Here is a 19,085-nt window from a genome sequence, read left to right as displayed (position 1 = left end):
ACTACACTGCTTAGTTAAAGCAGTACTACACAAGTCTAAGAAGGGCCAAGGGTGACAATGATCCTGATGGAAGACCCTGGGTGGGGGAATGGGGTGTTAAGATAATCTACAGGATATTAATTGACCTTACATATGGAATTCCAGATATTGGCCATATGAGCAAATGTAAGAGAACCAGGTGACTGTTTACCTAAGAAGCATGGACTTGGACACACCCTCTGCTCCAGGGGTAGTCAACCTGTGGTCCTCCAGATGTCCATGGACTATAATTCCCATGAGCCCCTGCCAGTGTTTGCTGGCAGGGGCTCATGGGAATTGTAGTCCATGAACATCTGGAGGACCACAGGTTGACTACCCCTGCTCTACATCTTTAAGCACAGATTTGTTTGTTTAATGTTATGGCAGAGTTACACACAAGAAGCACATATAAGCAGGTACAATGGTTATGCAGGCATATTGAGCAATCTCCCTAAATATTAATATGTTCATGTTGTGGGGAAGAGGGAAGAAAATCAGATATTTTTAAAAATGGGAGGAACTGAAATGTAAGTAAAACGAATCAAACGAAAACCAATTCTTATTACTTTCCACATGTAGAATCATAGAGTTGGAAGAGATCTACTGGTTCACCTGCAGAATGCAGGACATCTATACCTACCTGCCCACCCTCAGTGACCCCAAATGTAAAAATATTGTAAAATGTAAAATATGTCTGGTACATCTCAGCATTTAAATGTGCCAAACAATATAGTTTTAAAAGTATGAATGTCTTACTTTAATTTAAATTATTACAAAATATATCCAGCCTTAACAGAAACACAGCTGCAAATTACTGCACCTCCCAAGATAAAGTTGTCTTAGTTCCCCCCCCTTTTTTGGGGGGGGGGTAAAAAATCAGACTTTAAAATTGAGACCAATCAATCTCATGGTAAATACAGATTCTATACCTAGAATTCTCGTGTGGAAGCAAAAGAAATGTGTATATGTGATATGGTTAATACTGGTGGCCTCTAATTTGAACCAGGTTTGATTCCCTACTCCCCCCCATGCAGCCAGCTGGGGGACCTTGGGCCAGTCATAGTTCTCTTAAGACTGTTCTCATAGAGCAGTTCCTTCAGAGCACTCTCAGCCCCACCAATCTCACAGGGTGTCTGTTCTGGGGAGAAGAAGGGAAAAGTGTTTGTAAGCTGTTTGTAAGCTGTTTTGGGACTCCTTTGGGTATAAAAGCAGGGTATAAAAAACACAGCTCGTCTTCTCTACATAACAATAACACACCAACCCATAATGTATTTAAAGAGTGGCAAATAATTTGTGCTTTAGCTTGTTTTTCTAGAGAGTAAAGCTGCAGTGCTCTGAACACTGAACTAGAAGTGAACCCTACTTGAACTCAATGGGTTTAAACCAGCCTAAATTGATGCTGTCTGCCAATTTCCCCTTTCACACTGCAGACACCTCCGTGTCAGTCTCAGGGTCTTGTGTTCCGAGGAATGGCATGTCATGGAGATCAGTGGTTGACAGGAGGAGGGGAGAGGCAGGAAACTTCCATTCTGCTTTTGGGAAATATAGTCTGGATCCAACCCACTGGGCTTCACTTCCAAATCATCAAGCATAGGAGCAGCTGCTGCTGTCATAACCACGGAGAAATCTGAACTCAGGGCTATTTATATCTCACTCCCTTGGTAAATAATATACCCCCTTAACATATGAGCAGAACTCAAGTTGATTTCTCATCAACACCTAAAAGATCTGTAGTTCGATTCTGAAGCTTCATATGTGTTCTACGGACTTCAGGAAATGTCAAGTCTGCATGAACTAAAAGAAACTTTTATCACCCAATAAAGTTTAGCAAATTAAATATATTGAAAATGAATTAACTACCACCCATTCAGGAAAACCTTCTAGGGCTGCCAAGAAACCCCGGGGTTTCCTGAAACTTCAGACACTAACCAGAGTTTGCACCCCACCTGCACAAGCTGTTCTTTATAAGCCAAGCAGTAGTTCAATTGCTTGATTTTCTGCTCGTGCCCCTTGATCACCAAGGATTTCTCCCTCTCCAGAGTCCAGCACTGCCAGTTCTTCTTCTGTAGCTCTGTTTGCAGTTGCTGAAGACTAGCCCGCAACTCCTGCAAAAGCAACACCACACGGGTCAGGCACGGCATCCCAGCGGGGAGGATTAACTCCAAATCCCAGCAACGCCAACCCTGGAAAGCTTCACCCCCAACGCCACCATCTCTCTACAGAAGCTCCCTAAATGGTGCCCACCAATGCCTTTCCTGGCACCCGCCAAGAAATTTTAGAAACTCGGTGGGGTCAGGTGGGCACCATTTACCCAGCAAGCCTTTAACTGGCAATTTGAAATTAGACTGATGGTGCAGATCTTTGAAAATGTTGCTTCGACAGCAGCTACCACCACAGGACACCACTTTAGCTAAGGTCAGAGCCAGGAACAACAAGGGGCCCTCCTCCGTTTACACGATAACACACATCATGCCCCACCCTGGGGGGTGGATTACATCGCCAATCTTGGTTTATCCTCTTTTATCCTTTTTGTTTGTTATGGGATGGGGTTTTATCATGTTTTATGGGGGGTTATATTCTACCTCGCCATGAGGGGGGCGGGAGTTATATTCTACCTTGCCATGAGTCCCTGGCTAAGAATCTAAGGAATAAACAAGGATTTGTGGCTGAAGGTAACCTGGGGCAGCCATTTTGTGTCCAGTTGCCTCATGCAGCCATTTTGTGGCTGCACTCACTACTGTGTGTCAGAATTTCAAAGGTGCCCAAAGAGTCAAAAAGCTTGGGGGACCCCTGATCCATACACCTGGATCTGCCTTTATTTACTATTAGCAGGGACTTATAATTCACAGCATCCTAAGTGTGAAGTGGCCGGGGCTTCCAAAGTCAACGCTTGTTTTCTGCTTCTCCCAATGAAAAGAGCAAGCACTTTCTTCCCCCGGTTCCAGTTGCTGAGGGAAAGGACGGGTTGATTGCTGCTCCGCAAGTTTTACTCCTTTTACTTTATTATCTGCCGCTACTAACTTAAAGCTCCAGAGTTTGTAGGATGACTGCATGTTTTAAAGGCTGTTATGAGATTAGCTCGTTTGCCTCACAACGAGGAGGACAGTTTTATGCCTGGCAACGATAAAGTCTATTAAAGTCTACTAAGAAAGCAAGCACTGAAAGAAGCCAGGCGCTTCTTTCCCAAGTTTCTTTAAGGCTCTGATATTCTCATTTATAGAATCATAGAGTTGGAAGGGGCCATACAGGCCATCTAGTCCAACCCCCAGCTCAACGCAGGATCAGCCCTAAGCATCCTAAAGCAATGTACAGGCCAAAGCAGAAGCCTGGTCACGGCATACCCAGTTGTGTTTCCACGCTGCTTCCTTCTGCTGCTGCTCCTGTTGCAACCATGTCTCAAGAAGCTGGGTGGCTCTCTTCTCTTCAGCCAATTGGCGATCCCTCTGCTGCTTAGCCCTCTGCGTCTGCTGCGCTTCCAGCTGAGTGAGGAAAAGGGTGTTCTGCAGCTCCAGCAGAGCCATCTGCTGCTTCTGCTGGGATGAGGAAGTGCTCTCTGAGACCTAGCAAGGAAACAAGTGGAAAACAGAGACACATTTAGACTGAGTTTACTGGTCAGGGAACAGCTGGTGGGTTTTGTAGCACCAAATTTGTAAAGGTGCTGTCGGGCATGATCGTAGAGGCCTGGGGGCCATTCCCATGTTCTTAGGTGCCCCACTGGGATGGCACACAAATTAATAAGGGCCTATCCATGACAGCAGGTAGGTCAGAGCAGAGAGAATTCAACCATTCTAGCACATGCCCTTACCATACTGACTTACAATGAAATACAGCAGAAGAAAGAACCCACCCCAGGCTATAATTAACAATTAAGCAATGAATAAAAATAGAAATATCTTCTCTCTTCTTTTAATGTTAATCAAATTATGTTAATGTTTGATTAACATTAAAAGAAGAGAGAAGATATTTCTATTTTTATTCATTGTTTAATTGTTAATTATAGCCTTGGGTGGGTTCTTTCCCCTGCTGTCATATTCATTTCGAACCGTCCTCTTTTCGTGGTGTACTTACAATGAAATACAAGCAAAATGCAGTTACTGTGCATATTTTCTCACACAATGTTGCAAACTCTATATGAATATGTTTCAAAATTGTGGTGGCTGTAGAATATGAGGTTTTGGAGATCTATCCTTTACTGACAAAGCCAATAAAAGTGGGCTCATAGATATGGTCATTAATACTGGTTTGATACCTATTTTAATCATTCTTAAGATTTTAAGTGCATTACTGTGTACTTAAATGTTATGAATCGTGCCCAGATGCCAAGTATGATAGGGGCGGTCCAGAAATGTAATACTTAATGCATGCATAGATACATACATGCATACATGGAGAGCCAGTTTGGTGTAGTGGTTAGGGGTGAGGACTTCTAATCTGGCATGCCAGGTTCGATTCTGCGCTCCCTCACATGCATCCAGCTGGGTGACCTTGGGCTCGCCACGGCGCTGATAAAATTGTTCTGACCGAGCAGCAATATCAGGGCTCTCTTAGCCTCGCCCACCTCGCTGTTGTGGGGAGAGGAATGGGAAGGCGACTGTAAGCCGCTTTGAGACTCCTTTGGTTAGGGAAAAGCAGCATATAAGAACCAACTCTTCTTCTTTTTCTACTCTGTATCTGAACATTAAATACTGATACACTGGGACAAGCCACCGTCAATGCTGAGTTTCAACACGACCATATGTAGTCATAAAGGTAAAGATATCCCCTGTGTAAGCACTGGGTCATTTCTGACCCTTGGAGTGACGCCCTCTAGCATTTTCATGGCAGACTCAATACGGGGTGGTTTGCCAGTGCCTTCCCCAGTCATTTTGGTTGTCGGTTTACCCCTCAACAAGCTGGGTACTCATTTTACCAACCTCGGAAGGATGGAAGGCTGAGTCAACCTTGAGCCGGCTGCTGGGATTGAACTCCCAGCGTCATGGGCAGAGCTTCAAACTGCATGTCTGCTGCCTTACCACTCTGCGCCACAAGAGGCTCATATATGTAGTCATATCACTGATAAACGTTTAACAAATTATATATATATATACATTACTTAATATATACATTACTTAACTCCCAGCCATTCAGGAAGCCCTTCCAGGGCCATAAAAAAAACCCCACGGTTTCACAAAACCCTGGTTGGGAAAGCCTGATCTAAGGCTACAGTGCAGGCTACAGAATTCTATTTCAATTTCCCAGAATTGGGAAAGCCTGATCTAAGGCTACAGAAGTCTACCCTGAGGGTAGAATTCTGCAGCAAACAGAGGATTCCTGATTATGCTACTTGCTGACAGACATGCAAATCATCGCTGGGGAAGCCATTTGCAGGCAAGAGATAGTTGGAAGATTATTCAACTCTTCTGACAGCTAGGCAGTTTCCCTGTTTCTTTACGTGTTAGCTGGGGTGGGGCGTAGACTAGGAAATAGGTTACACAATCATGTTGCTGCTTCTCTTCTTTGTTGCTAATGATCTCTTCTCCAAATCTGTTTCACATGGCAGCTGCAAAGCATGACAGTTGGGTAACCAACTGAGAGAAGAACCAAACAACTGCAAGGCAGACAAAGAGGGTGCCAACAGGTTGGTGGTCCCTGGCCCTAAAGAGGTGCACCTGGCTTGGTGGAATAAACTCACAAGTGAGATCAGGGCTATGCCTGAACTTCGACAGTTCTGTGGGGCCTGTAGAACAGAGCTCTTCTGCCAAGGCTTTGGTTAGTACCAGTGCACACTTTCTGGATGTAGCAGCTATTATTGGGCCTTCCCCTATAACTGGCTTTATACATGGATGTATATGTATTGCCCCTCTACCTCCTGGCGAGAAATCTTACCATCTTTCCCCAGGCCACCCAATTATACTTACTCTTGGACCAATGAGGTGGGGTTTTGGTTGTCGGTTTTATGGAGGAGTTATATAATAATAATGTTGCTATGGTATTTTAATGAGTGTTTTTATTCTTTAATTTATATAATTCTTTATTGTAATTTATAGGTTTTATTGTAAACCCTACTTTGTTAGCTGCCCCAAGACTTTGTGAGAGGTCGGATACAAATTAAATAATAAATAAATATAGAGAGAGAGGAGGAAAAGGTGAAGAAGGGAGAGCAGCTGGTTGTCTTATACCATGTTTTTCATTACCTTTTCCCTTCCTTTCCTCACAACAGAGACCTTGAGAGGTAGGTGCGTCTAAGAGAGCTCTGAAAGGAATGCTCTGAGCAAACTGTGACTAAGATGAAGGTCACAGAAATGGCTGCATGTGGATGAATTAGACCCAGTTCTCCAGATTAGAGTGCCCCACTCTTTAATCCCTGCGCCATGCTGGCTCTTATTCTAGCATTTGTCCTATCTTCCAACACACCTGAATTCAAATTGCTGCGGGAAGTCACTAAGAAGGTTCGATGATGCAGTCAATAAAACTCGGTTTTGTTGACTGTACTGACTTACTGCTTGAAACAAAATGCGGACAGAGGAAGCCACAGAATACCCCATGACTTTTCCACATACACACACACCCTAAGGAGAGGCAGAATCTTAGCACATTAAAAAAGCATTTGAAGATTTTTTTTAAAATCTGCAGTGTCACCAAGGGGAAATTTAATATTTTTTAAGTCTGCTGAAGATTTTTATGTACTGACTCAGAAAAACTTTATTGGCATACAAAATCACAATCCAAGGAAACAAAATGGATTAGACAAGACTACGTTCCTGTGCTAGCAACCATAAGTAATTTATTTGGAACATGCTTTCAAGGGCAAGTTTAATGGGAACCTTTTCCTGAAAGCATTAATTTGATGAGGGATTTGGAATTGACTTTGGAACTTAAATCCATCAAATATGACTGGATAGAAGCTCACTGGGGAGAGAAGACTGGACAATCCAAAACAATATGTGGCAGTGTGTCTGGGACTTTACAACCATATAGACAGAGTCTTTTGAAGGTGGGAATCTGATGTTTATGTACTGCTTTCTGGATTGCATTTTTAAGTGCATTCTCTTGTAATACTTTGAACAACAAAAGCTGTGAACTTCTGGGAATGGGAGGGGGGGGGGAGACCTAGAGACTCGTACCTGCAATTGTCCAAGTTGGCTTCTATGTAGAATATCTTGGAGTTTGGTTATTGTCTCGTTCTGCCCTTCAATGACACGGTATAGTTCTTCGGACTAAAAGATCAAACAAGCAAGAGATCAACACACCTGAGCCATACTGGGAGGGTGGTATAGAAATTTAATAAATAATAATGACAACAACGAACAGGGCACAGACAACCAACACGAATTGTTCTTGCCTGTCTGAGGGAACACTCCACAAACAAGTGGTGGAAAATGCCATCAGGTCACAGCTAAGTTACTGCTGACCGCCCCCCCCCCCCGGGGTTTCCAAGGCCAGAGAAAACCCAGACCATCACCTGTCTCTGAGCAGCAACCCAGAATTTTCTTGGCAGTCTCCCACCCAAGTACTGACCAAAGGCCAACCCTGATCAGCATCCAAGATCTGACATACTGTACACTAAAAAGGTTAACTGGTCCAGCTTTTGCTGGGTCGCCATCGTGTGAATATCTCTGCTCTCTCTGGAAGTCCCTTTGCATATGCCAGGCTTTCTCAACCATGGTTTTGTGAAATCTTAGAGTTTTCTGACACCCCTGTAAGGGTTTCCAAATGGGCGTAAGTTAATTAATTTTTAATATATTTTTAAAATGTGTTAAATATTGATCAGGTGATATGACCATATGCGGTCATGTTGACCCCCCAAATGGCCAATGATGGGACTGGAGGGGGTGGGAAGGGGAGGAGCCTTGGGTGGGTGTGTCCACAGCTGTGCTTCCCAACCATGTTCTGCACAATTGGGCTACTTCTAGGATTTCTCGAAGCCTGAAGAAGGTTTTACAGGGATCTCAATGGTAAAGAAGTTAAGAAAGACTGGCATACACAACTGAGAACAGCTAAATCTCCATCTCCATTTACTCTGCAAGGATGTAACAGCGTTCCAAACCTCCGTTTCTTTGCTTTTCAGAGTCTCATTCAGATTCTGGATTTTGTGATCTTGTCTCTGGGATGTTTGCTGGACAGACTTCAGCTCAAAATCCATCTCATTTAGCTTCTCTTGCAGCAACTGCAATAAAATCAGGGGAAGTTAAGTCAGGGGGAGATCATTTTGAACTAAGAAACATGTGACACACAACTCACTGGGATTTCCTAGTGTCAATGTGAGCTTTACCTGTCACTGAATTACTCCACACCCACCTCCACTTTGAAAGCTTGAAATGACTACTGTGCAGAAGGGGAATTTATTGTCCCAAGGCTTCGTGGGGGGTGTCTTGAAAGAATTTAAGAGGGAAACAGAGGTGAACTTGGGCTGATGGAAGTCAGGCTGTCTCAGGACAGCTTTTCTCCCTGAGCTGGCATGCAACATAAAAATTCCAGGTGCCTTAACTGAGGATCAAGGAAAGAAGAAATAAAGAAGGGAGGAGAGAGCATCTGTATCTTGGTGTCACCACCCACTAGGAGCAAGGCTAGAATGCTCCTCCCACTAATAAGGCAGATTATGTCTGGAGGTCAAAGGTAGCACCTCCCCACAGTGTCAAAGCTCCTTAGAACTTTAGAACCTTAGAACCTACCCCAAATCCACTGGAAAAATTAAGACTGCACCTTATCAGACTAACACAAATCAGATTATATACAGGACACTGTCAGATGTTGCAGCAATAATTACCACAAGACATGCCCAGAGGAGGGCACAAGCGGGTGTGATCCTGCCCATTACCAAGTGCTGGCTTTACACCTACTCCCCCGTAACCCATTTTGAGCAAACCCCTGACTTTAAAAAAATTACCTTATTGTTCGCATCAAAATGGTGGATTTTTTCCAGCAATTCAGCATTATTTAATTCAGACGCTTGCTTGCCCACTGAAGAGTCACACCAAGTGAGTGGTTGTGGATCTTCCCATGAATTCTGAAGAAACAGAAAGCAAGAGATACTGGGATTTCCACTGGTTACTACTCAGAGAGTGTTGCCTATTGGATGGGAGGGAAGACTGGTAAATGAATAGTTACAGTTCACAATGAATGACTCATTGTAGGACCACCTGCTTCTAAGCTACCTGTTCATTACACAAATACTAATAATGGTCTTTGACACTTTCTACTTGGATATTTCTCCGGCTCTCAAAAATCTGCAAATTCCAATTCCTCCATTCTATGAAGAATTCACTTTCATCCTTTCTCTTGTCTCAGCCAACCCAAAAAGCAGTTTACTCCTCTCCTTGATGTTTCATTCAAACAAAATTCAATAGCATTAGATGGAAGACTTCCTTTTTGGCAATACCCTCCAACCATCCAAGAGAGCTCAGAAGAGAAGCCTGGGTCCTCATCCGCTGCCACCAAATTATATCCAAAACTGCCACCTCCGTGATCCCTCGTTGAAGTTTTGCAGAGGCTCTTACCTGTAAACCTAGTGAAATAGTTTCCTGATCTGACCATTTCCCTGACCAAGACATGTAAAAGCCGAGAATGGGGTACTGTGCTCTGAAACTCCACAACACAATAATGTTTGGCTGTGCAACTGAGCTTTTTCAGGGTCCACACACAACCCAGGGATCAACACAACTTAACTGTGCAATGCTGACACTTCACAAGGCCTTTGATACATGAGGTACAAATTAACTTGGAACTGTTCCCTATCAGAGCAGATACAGTTTGACAAGGCTTCCTAGCTGGTGCTAATTTCACAGATTGTGGCTGAGAACCTGCTAACCAATGACAGTGCAGTACAATAGCAACCCCTGTAAGAAGAGCCATGCGGTATCAGTTGCCTCTAGGAAGAGCTGTTTCTTTCGCGCCTGGCCTTTTATGACCCAAAGGAGTCTCAAAGTGGCTTACCATCATCTACCTGAGAGAGCTCTGAGAGAATGTGATTGGCCCAAGGTCACCCAGATGGCTACATGTGGAGGAGGAATGGTGAATCAAACCCGCTTCTCCAGATTAGAGACCATCACTCTTAGCCACTGCACCATGCTGGCTCTCAAGCCTGCAAGCACGATGACTCCGATAGCATCCTCCTGTCCATGGCCTCCAGTCACTGATTTAAGCAGGCCTAGTGCCTCTGTACTGAAGGAAGTACCTATCCATCATAACTAGCAGCCATTGATCGCCCCGCTCTCCATGAATCTGTCCCTCCCCTTTTAAAGCGTTCCAATTTGGCAGCCATTGCTATATCATGGGGCAGTGAGTTCCACAATTTAATTAGTAATTGTGCTTTTAAACAGGCAATTCCATCAGCCACTCATATGCTCCGCTTACATTCCACCCTGGATTCTTATACTAACCGCTGTGACTTGCCAACTTCAGTCCCACCAATTAGTGTATTTATACGGCATTCCTGTGCATCAAGATGCAGCTCTATTGTGACCTGTTATTTCCTGCACACTGTATACAGCAGGGGATATCTCCAGATGTCCATGGACTACAATTCCCATGAGCCACTGCCAGCATGTAGCTTATGGGAATTGTAGTCCATTGACATCTGGAGAGCAACAGTTTGGCCAGCCCTGGTATAGAGTCTTCTCTTTGTACAGAACTGATTTACCCCACAGCTTCTGTCACAATAAGCCAAAAACCAACCTTTTCTGCAGAAAAGCTGCTAAAGAGACCTGGAATACCCACAACAGCCTGCAGAAGGGGTGCAGCATGAGAGCTGACCCTGCCAGTGAGTTCTACAACAGTTGCCTGCAGCCTTTTCAGGACCTGGGGGGACGGGGAGGCCATCCACAGTTCTTCCACTCCACCCCCCCCAATCTAGCACCCATTGTAGAAGAAGAAAAAGAGTTGGTTCTTATATGCTGCTTTTCTCTACCCGAAGGAGGCTCAAAGCGGCTTACAGTTGCCTTCCCTTTCCTCTCCCCACAACAGACATCTTGTGAGGTGGGTGAGGCTGAGAGAGCCCTGATATCAGTGCTTGGTCAGAACACTTTTATCAGTGCCGTGGGGAGCCCAAGATCACCCAGCTAGCTGCATGTGGGGGTGTGCAGAATAGAACCTGGCATGCCAGATTAGAAGTCTGCACTCCTAACCACTACACCAAACTGGCTCTCTATATTCCTGATTGCAATGGGCTTGGCCGCTAGTTTAAATGACAAAATTAAATAAGAATTTATTGTGTACAACTTATAAAATTAAGACGTTAAAAATATACATCCTCTATTGTTATAAATATATATATATGCACCATACAATTTTGAACCTGGGTCTTCTACAGAGGTCTAATTATGGATGCTTATAATGATAAAGTAAATAAAAAGTACATAAGGCAGCCAGGAAGATAAACAAAAGTTTTAGGGCTTATTTTTTTAGGTTGACAAAATCAATGGAGAGGGAACCAATAGGCAATATCCACTGATCAGAGAATGGTATCCTCTTAAGCTGCTTGAAAGCTCTACTGTGTGTCCATGAAGCCAGCGTAAGCACATGCCTGCTTCTTTCTGTATCATCACCCTCCCCATTGTTGTGTATAGAAGTTGGCCAACTGGATGTACACCCTATACATGTGATAAAGTGAGCACTAACTCATAACAAAAGAAATTTTGTTCATCTTTAATTTTATATGCGTCCCACTTTGTTCCCCAATGGGGATCCAAGGAGACTTTTCGCATTATCCTCAGAACAACCCTGCGAGTTAGGCTAAGGGGCAGTGATGGGTCCAGGGTCAGCCAGTGAGTTTCCATTACACTGCAACCATTATACTACACTGGCCATTTAAGATGGACTCCTGCTTTTTTCTGCTGCTACAGTCTAACCTAGAAATAGGGGTACGATTGGACAACTGCTTTGTGTATAAACTGCTCTGTGTATAAGTCTTGAAAGCAGCTGCCAACTAAATCACAACTTGCGGCTGTAAATCAAATCCAAACTAGCCTAAGTCAGATTTTTAAACTTCTCTTAGTATAACCCTCCAAATCGGAAGCTAAGCAGTGTTGGATGGGAGACCTCCAAGAATTTGGATGAAATTCCTCCAAGGTACACTAGGGGTCATCATGATGCAGGGAAAGGCGATCACCAAACTGTAGCTGCTGTCAAACTAAACTTCCAAACTTTAAAGTCAATTGTCTCCAAATATTGTTGGTGCATTGATCTTCAAAGTCTCAAAGTTAATCCTGACTTTGAGACATGGGAGGATCAATAAAACAACAATAATTGGAGACAACTGAATTTGAAGTTTTGAAGTTTATTTTCATGCTGCTTCAGTTCAGTTTTTCTCATTTTGGAATGTTGTGGACTGACTTTCCCTCATTTCTTTTGGCAGAGAACAGCAATGGCAAACCATCTCTGAATGTCTCTTGCCTGGCTGCCAGACAATCCTCAAATCTCCTGGCTACACTACACACCCCCTACAATCAATCAATCAATCAATCAATCAATCAATCAATCAATCAATCAATCAATCAGCTGAAAATGGAAAGTTCTGCTCTGAATGTGAGGCTCCCATCTTTGCTCTCTCCATTGGGTTTTTAAGATCTCTCACAGTCTGTGTATATATCTGCTGGAGGTGAAATTGGTCAAACCAATGCAAGGGAAAATCCTATCACCTGTACTCAATGTTACTCTGATTGCTAAAGTAACAGATAATCTTGAAACTAGAGGAAAACTGGACTACACTTCCCCAACTAATCTGAATGCAATTAGGCTGACATGGCTCTCTCTGAATTTGAACTGCCAGCAGTGCTCTTCATTAAGCGTGGCAGGGAAGCTGCGCCTTAATGAGTTTTGAAACCCTAGCAAAGCTGCAGAAATCCAAGATGAAACCAAAACAACGCACAATTATTTAGAACACTGGCCACAATGCACTCTGTGGGTTACAAGTGCCTAGTAAGGAATGCAACTACAGCTACGTCCTTAATCACTTCAACAATCAAAAGATAAGCCAATCAACCACATAAAATACACTTCATATTCTGCTGAAATGCTCTTTGTAGGTAGGCACTGCAGCCCTGAGAGCTGGATTTCATTCATAAAAGAGTGAACTCTCACAGTTTCCAAACCATAGAAGGCTAAAAGAAACACAGATGTTTCTAGCAGATTAACGTTGGCTGTAACAATACCCAATAAACTAAATCTAGGGCATAATATCAGGAATGGTTATCTGCTTGATATAAACTGGGGGAGGGGGGAGTCTCTAAACCATGGAGACCAGAGTTTTAATAAAAATAATCCTAGACAGGGCATTAGTCTGTCACAGCATAACTAATAACATTAAGAGCCCTGCTGGATCAAGACCACTGGTCCATCTAGTCTAGCACCCTGTCTCAGCAGTTCCTCTGGAAGGCCAACAACTGGGCAGAGAGGCCAAGGCCGTATGTACCCTGGCGTTGCCCTCTGGCACTGGGATTTAGAGGGCTCCCCTTGGTCACCAAGGCTAGTAGCCCTGTCTATTCCTGTGGCCATCACTATATACCTTGGGAGCGAGTTCCACATTCTAATCCTTCTCTGTGTAAAGAGATATTGAACAGGAATCTGCTGCAAACATTATAGTCTAACCAGATTTATTCCCACATGGACTCTGGGCTGTGACAGCTCACTGAATAAAACGAATTTGTTAACTTTTAAAGTATCCACAGCATAACCTTTCAGAAAGCTGGAAAGGAGAGGAACCCAGGCCAAGAGCAGAAGGCAGAGGGGTTAAATACAGCGATGACAGAGGCGTTAAATACACAAGGCAGAGGGGTTAAATACAGCTATGTCCTATGCCCATGGCGGGGCGGGGCGGGGCGGGGCGGGGCGGGGCGGGGCGGGGCGGGGCGGGGGAGAAGAAGCAGGACAGAGAGCCAGTTTGGTGTAGTGGTTAGGAGTACGGACTTCTAATCTGGCATGCCAGGTTCGATTCTGCACTCCCCCATGTGCAGCCAGCTGGGTGACCTTGGGCTCGCCACAGCACTGATAAAACTGTTCTGACCCAGCAGTGTAAGCCGCTTTGAACCTCCTTTGGGTAGAGGAATGAGAAGGCGACTGTAAGCCCCTTTGAGCCTCCTTCGGGTAAGGAAAAGCAGCATGTAAGACCCAACTCTTCTTCTTCATCATAAGACCCAACTCTTCATCTTCATCCACATGAATAACTGGGGAAGAGGTGCAAAATCCGCCGAACAACTTCCAGCCCGTGTTTCTGAAGGCAGAGGCGGGCCCAAGCGCTGCTCTACCTTCACTTGCAGCGGCATATAATCCTCGCAAAGGCTTTCCCACAGCTCCTGCAGGTCGGTCATGTCCGCGGGGAAGGCGAAGGTAGCTCGGGCGGGGGGCCGCGCGGGCGTCTTGGGCGCGCCGTCGAAAGCGGCTCTGTCGGCGGGCTCGTGGCCGAGGGCGGCCGCTTTGACGGGCACGGGCAGCTTGCTCCCGCGGGGGCTGCGCACGGGCTTGCAGTCAAAGGCCCGCACCAGGCTGAGGGCCACGTCCAAGCGGTGGCCGGGCAGGGAGCAAGAGTCGCACCTGCCGCCCCGCCGGGCTTCGTGGTCCGCCTCCTCGTCCCGCTGAGGCGAAGGGCTCGTCGAAGCGGCGGTCGTGGCGGCCGCCAGCAGCAGCGCCGGGTCCAGAGACTCCACGGAGGACGAGGCGGCCGTCCCCTCCTCGCCCAGGCTGTCCCCATCCAAAGGCGTCTTGCCGGCGGGCGGAGAGTCCTCGGGGCCGAGGCTGGGCGACCAGCGAGCCGAAGACGGCCCGCAGGAGACGCTCCGCGCCACTTTGCGGGGGATTTTGCAAATGGCCTCGTAGTCGGCGTCGGCGACGCGCAGCGCCGCGCAGCCCCGGCAGCGCCTCGGCCGGCCGCCGCCGCTGCCTTCCGCCGCGGGGCAAGCATGGGAGTCGCCGCCGCCGCCGATGCCGATGCCGCAACCGCCGCGCTCCTCGGGGCCGGTCCAGCACTCAAAGCCCGAGTAGGCGAAGTCTTCCTGCAGCAAGGCGGCGTAGCTGGCGTCGGGCGGGATGCTTCGGGGGGCCGCCGCCGCCGCCGCTTCGTCTTCTTCGCCGTTGTGCTTGCGGTAGAGGCCGGCCAGGCAAGCCTTGAGGCGCTCCTTCTCCAGCAGCAGCTTGTGCAGCCGCTCCAGCGAGAGCGCCTCGATGCGCGCCACCACCGTGTCGTAGCGGTAGATGCGCTCCAGCATGAAGGCGCATTTGCTGCAGGCGAACTCGGCCCGCCCGTCGCGGCACAACTCCTGGCCCAGGACGTGCGAGAGCAGCACCTGCAGGCTCACCTTGGCCGCCGGGTGGAACAGCCAGCGCCGCTGGGTGCCGCACAGCTCCCGCCCGCAGATGCGGCAGCTCTCCCGCATCCTGCCGCCAGCCGCCGCCGGCCCGGGCACGGCCGGCCAGAGATGCTCCCGTGGCGGAGGCGCCGGCCTTCTGGCTCAGATTTCAAGATGGCGCCCGCCCGCCCGCGCAGACGCGCCTCAGACACGGCCTTGCCTCACAAAAGGAGCCGCCCCGGCCCCGCAGGGAAGGGAAGGGAAGGGCAGCCCTCGCCACGAAGGGTGGAAGCCGGCCTCCCTAAGCGGGAGCGTTCCGGTCCACGGTTGACTTTAGGCTAAACCGTGGCTGCCTAGTTTGCAGTACTGGGGTTGACAGCAATCAATGCATAAATAAAATTTAAAAGACAGCTTCTCTCTCATACACAAACACACACACACAGCCCACACCTCCACAAACGCAGCCCCCCCCCCACACCTCTAGGCAATTGGCTAAGGGAGGTGTACAACAAAAGGAATGACAATTATTCAGATTAAAATTAAGACGACATAAAAACGTTTAAAGTCACATTTCATAATGTGGCATCAATATACGTGTTTCTAGCTTGAATTCTATTCAATAATGTTTTCATGGGATGTTATTTGTGGGGGGGGCATTTGATGTTACATATAGAGATAGATACAGAGATATAATTTGAGTAGAATATAATTGCGTCAGAGAATGTTGCCTAAAAATTACACCAGGGAAAGAAAGCAAAACCAGTTTTTGTGCTCTGACATATCTAGATGACTGGATCCGATGTACAAAGCCCCAAGGAATACAACACAATGCAAAGTATTTAGGCGCCTCTAAGGCATATGGTTTTTCTCCAGCTTCCAATTCAACCCCTTAGGAGGTTCTAAGGCTGCCAGCTCTGGGCTGGGAAATGCCTGGAAACTTTGGAGATGAAGCTGAAAGTAGGTGGGATTTGGGTTGAGACAGAACCTCAATGGAGTATAACGCTATGGAGTCCCCACCCACCAAAACAGCCATTTTATCCAGGAGAACTGATCTCTGTTCCTGGAGATGAGCTGTAAACCCAGGGGATCCCCACATCCTACCTGGGGACTGGCAGCCCTAGGAGGTCCACAGACTCATCACAGATTATGAAGATCTTCAGTTCAGCTCATATTTCCGGGTTGGAAGTCCTAAGGAGGCCCTGTTCATCTATGCCTCACACCCAGCATCATACCCAAGCACAGAACAGTAAACAAGGAATTAATACTTGCCTGATATAAGGAACCAAATGTTTCAAGGAAGTGAGCCAAGTCACATATTGCAAGGAAAGACAATAAGAACATACTGCCAGATGGACACTGCAGTCCTGGGGCTAAACTTCCTCTGACTCTCGAAAGCTTATACACCCCAAATCTTGTTGGTCTTTGCTTCTGGACTCAAATCTAGCTCTTCTACTTTAGACTAATATGGCTACTCTCTGAAACTATCTGAATAACCCGGGGCTTCCTTCTGAAAAGGCCTGTTCAGGAGTCCTCCCTCGGGAGCACGAGTATGCAGACTACAAGGAGCAGGAGGTATGTCCTATCACTGATGGTGGATCCATGTGGATCCATCCTAAATAAATTGGTTGTCTTCAAGATGAGAAATCATGTTCTTAGTACCATGAAAGAGAAGAAGGCACAGACTGAGACTCTGGAGCACTGCTGTCAGTCTTAGAAGATAATGCTGACCTTGATGGACCAAGGGTTGGATTCTGCCTAAGACAGTTTTGTGAGCTCCTTTTAAAGCATGGGTGGCCAGGCTGGCTCTCTGGATGTCCATGAACTACAATTCCCATGAACCTCTGCCAGCATGTGCTGGCAGGGGCTCGTGGGTACTGTAGTCTATTGACATCTGGAAAGCCACCGGTTGGCCACCCCTGTCCTAAAGGGACACTGGACACTACTGTCTATTTGTTTGGGCAAGACTGAACCCCACTGGAGGGCTAGACAAAATGGATGCAGCAACTCTGTAGTCCATCATCCTGTTTCAAGCAGTGGATAGAGATTAATATGGCAGGGAACTAAGGCTGCAAAGCCGGGAACCATATCTACAAACACAGTTAAATTAAAAAAATAAAATGAAAGGATATGGATAAAACCATCCAGGTGTGTGATGTCACATCACTAATAAAGGAAATACCTTAGAACTGGGACTGTATTGTCACACCATTTTCTCAATATAAATTATCTCCAAGGCTTCTCTGAGCCCATGGTTTGCTTATATGCCAACAAGGCACCTGTGGTGTGCCTTTACAGTGAAAATGAATCACGGATCTCCAAATTTCCCACCTTGTTTAAAAGACAAGAGCTCATGCTACACACACACATGCACACATACATTTATTGACTGCCACTCCTGGACTCTGCCGGCTTGTGGTGATTTACAGTAAAAACAGTAAAAATAGAGACCCACCTAAAAACACAAAGTAAAAAATACCAAATGCTGGCAGTAAATTCCAATATCTCTTTCACTCTCTACCCGTCCAAGTCCAACAGTAACAACAATCCACCACCCTGGGTTGAGGTATGGGGTGGTATATTCTGCCCAGATGTCCAGCCTATAGGGCCTATACAGGGAAAGGCCCAATCTTCCTATCCTGGCCTCAACCAAATGCTTGGCAGAAGAGCTCTGTCTTACAGGCCCTATGGAACCATCAGAGTCCTCAGCTCTTCTGGGAGTTCATTCCACCTGTTGGGGCCAAGATTGAAAAGGCCCTGGCCCTGGTTGAGGTCAGGTGTACCTCCTGGGGACAAGGAACAACCAATAGATTTAAACTCGTAGAGTGGAAGGCTCTCAGGAGGCATAAGACAACAAATGGTCCCTCAGATATGACAGATTTTGCTGTCAGCAATTTGATTTAATGTGGGAGAGTATTATATAGGGAGCATTCAGCATTATTATTACCTGCACCTCCAGTTCCTGAATTTTATCCAAACGGTGCAGCAGGTTCTGTTTCTCTCTGGACAGCAGCATGAGGAGTTTCTCTTTGTCACTCAGTTGCCAGGTCAGCTCCTCAATCCTCCTGCATAGGAGAAATGGCCTAATTAACTGTGCTAGAGTTGGAAAATAGTTCTGCACCTTACATCGAATACATGGACAGGTGGCATGACTGTTTTCCGTGCAAGCGGCTGGGCCTGGCAGCTATTATTTCAAGCACAGATACAACGAGGCCATGACAACTGGTCAACAGCAATACCCCCCACCCAAACTAGCAACCCAGGAAATAAACAAGGATAAATAACCTTATAGCAGCAAGGCTCAAGTGACACCCATCAGAAAGACCAAAACAAAATTTGTGCAAGTTCAGCTCTGGAGATTCTGAAATGGATTACCCTTCCCTGAACTTCTTGTGCTAAGGTGACAGAGGCAAATTAAATAACTAACAAAACCCCCACAAGGACGCACTTGTCTTTCTCCTCCAAGGTGACATTGTAGGTTTCCAAAAGAGCCTGGCTTTCCCTGGTCTCATCCTGCTTCTTGGAATACTCGGTCAGCTGCTTGCTGAGTTCCAAACACCTTTCTTTCTCAGCTTCAGCCGAAGCTGACATTCGCTCTGCTTCTGTTCTCGCTGACCGGGCCTCCTAGGGATGGAACGAGAGATGATCTTTAGCTCCAGCAGAGTTACAAAGTTGGATCTGATGTTGGGTTTGTTTTGCAGGAGATTCTAGAAAAGCACGTGGCATGTATCTACATGAAAGCTGCCACTCTCCAAGTGATCAAACTGTGTTTTTCCAGCCAGAATCAGGGTGAAGGTGATGTAAATTTAGAAC

At 46.3% G+C, this 19,085-nt stretch overlaps 1 protein-coding gene across 15 annotated transcripts in view; it reads right to left on the bottom strand.

Annotated features, from left to right (window-relative positions):
* Window positions 1-19,085, bottom strand: part of PDE4DIP (phosphodiesterase 4D interacting protein) — a 129,299-nt gene that overhangs the window by 72,755 nt on the left and 37,459 nt on the right. For 6 of the 15 annotated variants that reach the window (XM_077332303.1, XM_077332307.1, XM_077332304.1 and 3 more), the window contains exons 1-6: window positions 14,238-15,470; window positions 8,885-9,004; window positions 8,045-8,164; window positions 7,122-7,214; window positions 3,360-3,578; window positions 1,965-2,123 (exon numbers count right to left, since the gene is read on the bottom strand). In XM_077332303.1, coding sequence (XP_077188418.1) covers window positions 1,965-2,123; window positions 3,360-3,578; window positions 7,122-7,214; window positions 8,045-8,164; window positions 8,885-9,004; window positions 14,238-15,362 — 1,836 coding nt within the window. In that variant the 5' untranslated portion in view covers window positions 15,363-15,470. Of the gene's footprint in view, window positions 1-1,964; window positions 2,124-3,359; window positions 3,579-7,121; window positions 7,215-8,044; window positions 8,165-8,884; window positions 9,005-14,237; window positions 15,472-18,219; window positions 18,338-18,720; window positions 18,897-19,085 lie in introns of those variants that run through there. The other 9 variants (XM_077332312.1, XM_077332313.1, XM_077332314.1 and 6 more) reach the window with 5 other exon arrangements.

This window comes from Paroedura picta, chromosome 4 (assembly GCF_049243985.1).
Source record: "Paroedura picta isolate Pp20150507F chromosome 4, Ppicta_v3.0, whole genome shotgun sequence".
Classification (NCBI taxonomy): Eukaryota; Metazoa; Chordata; class Lepidosauria; order Squamata; family Gekkonidae; genus Paroedura; species Paroedura picta.
The sequence above is the reverse complement of the archived record's forward strand: the minus strand, read 5'-3'. Positions and strand labels throughout refer to the sequence as shown.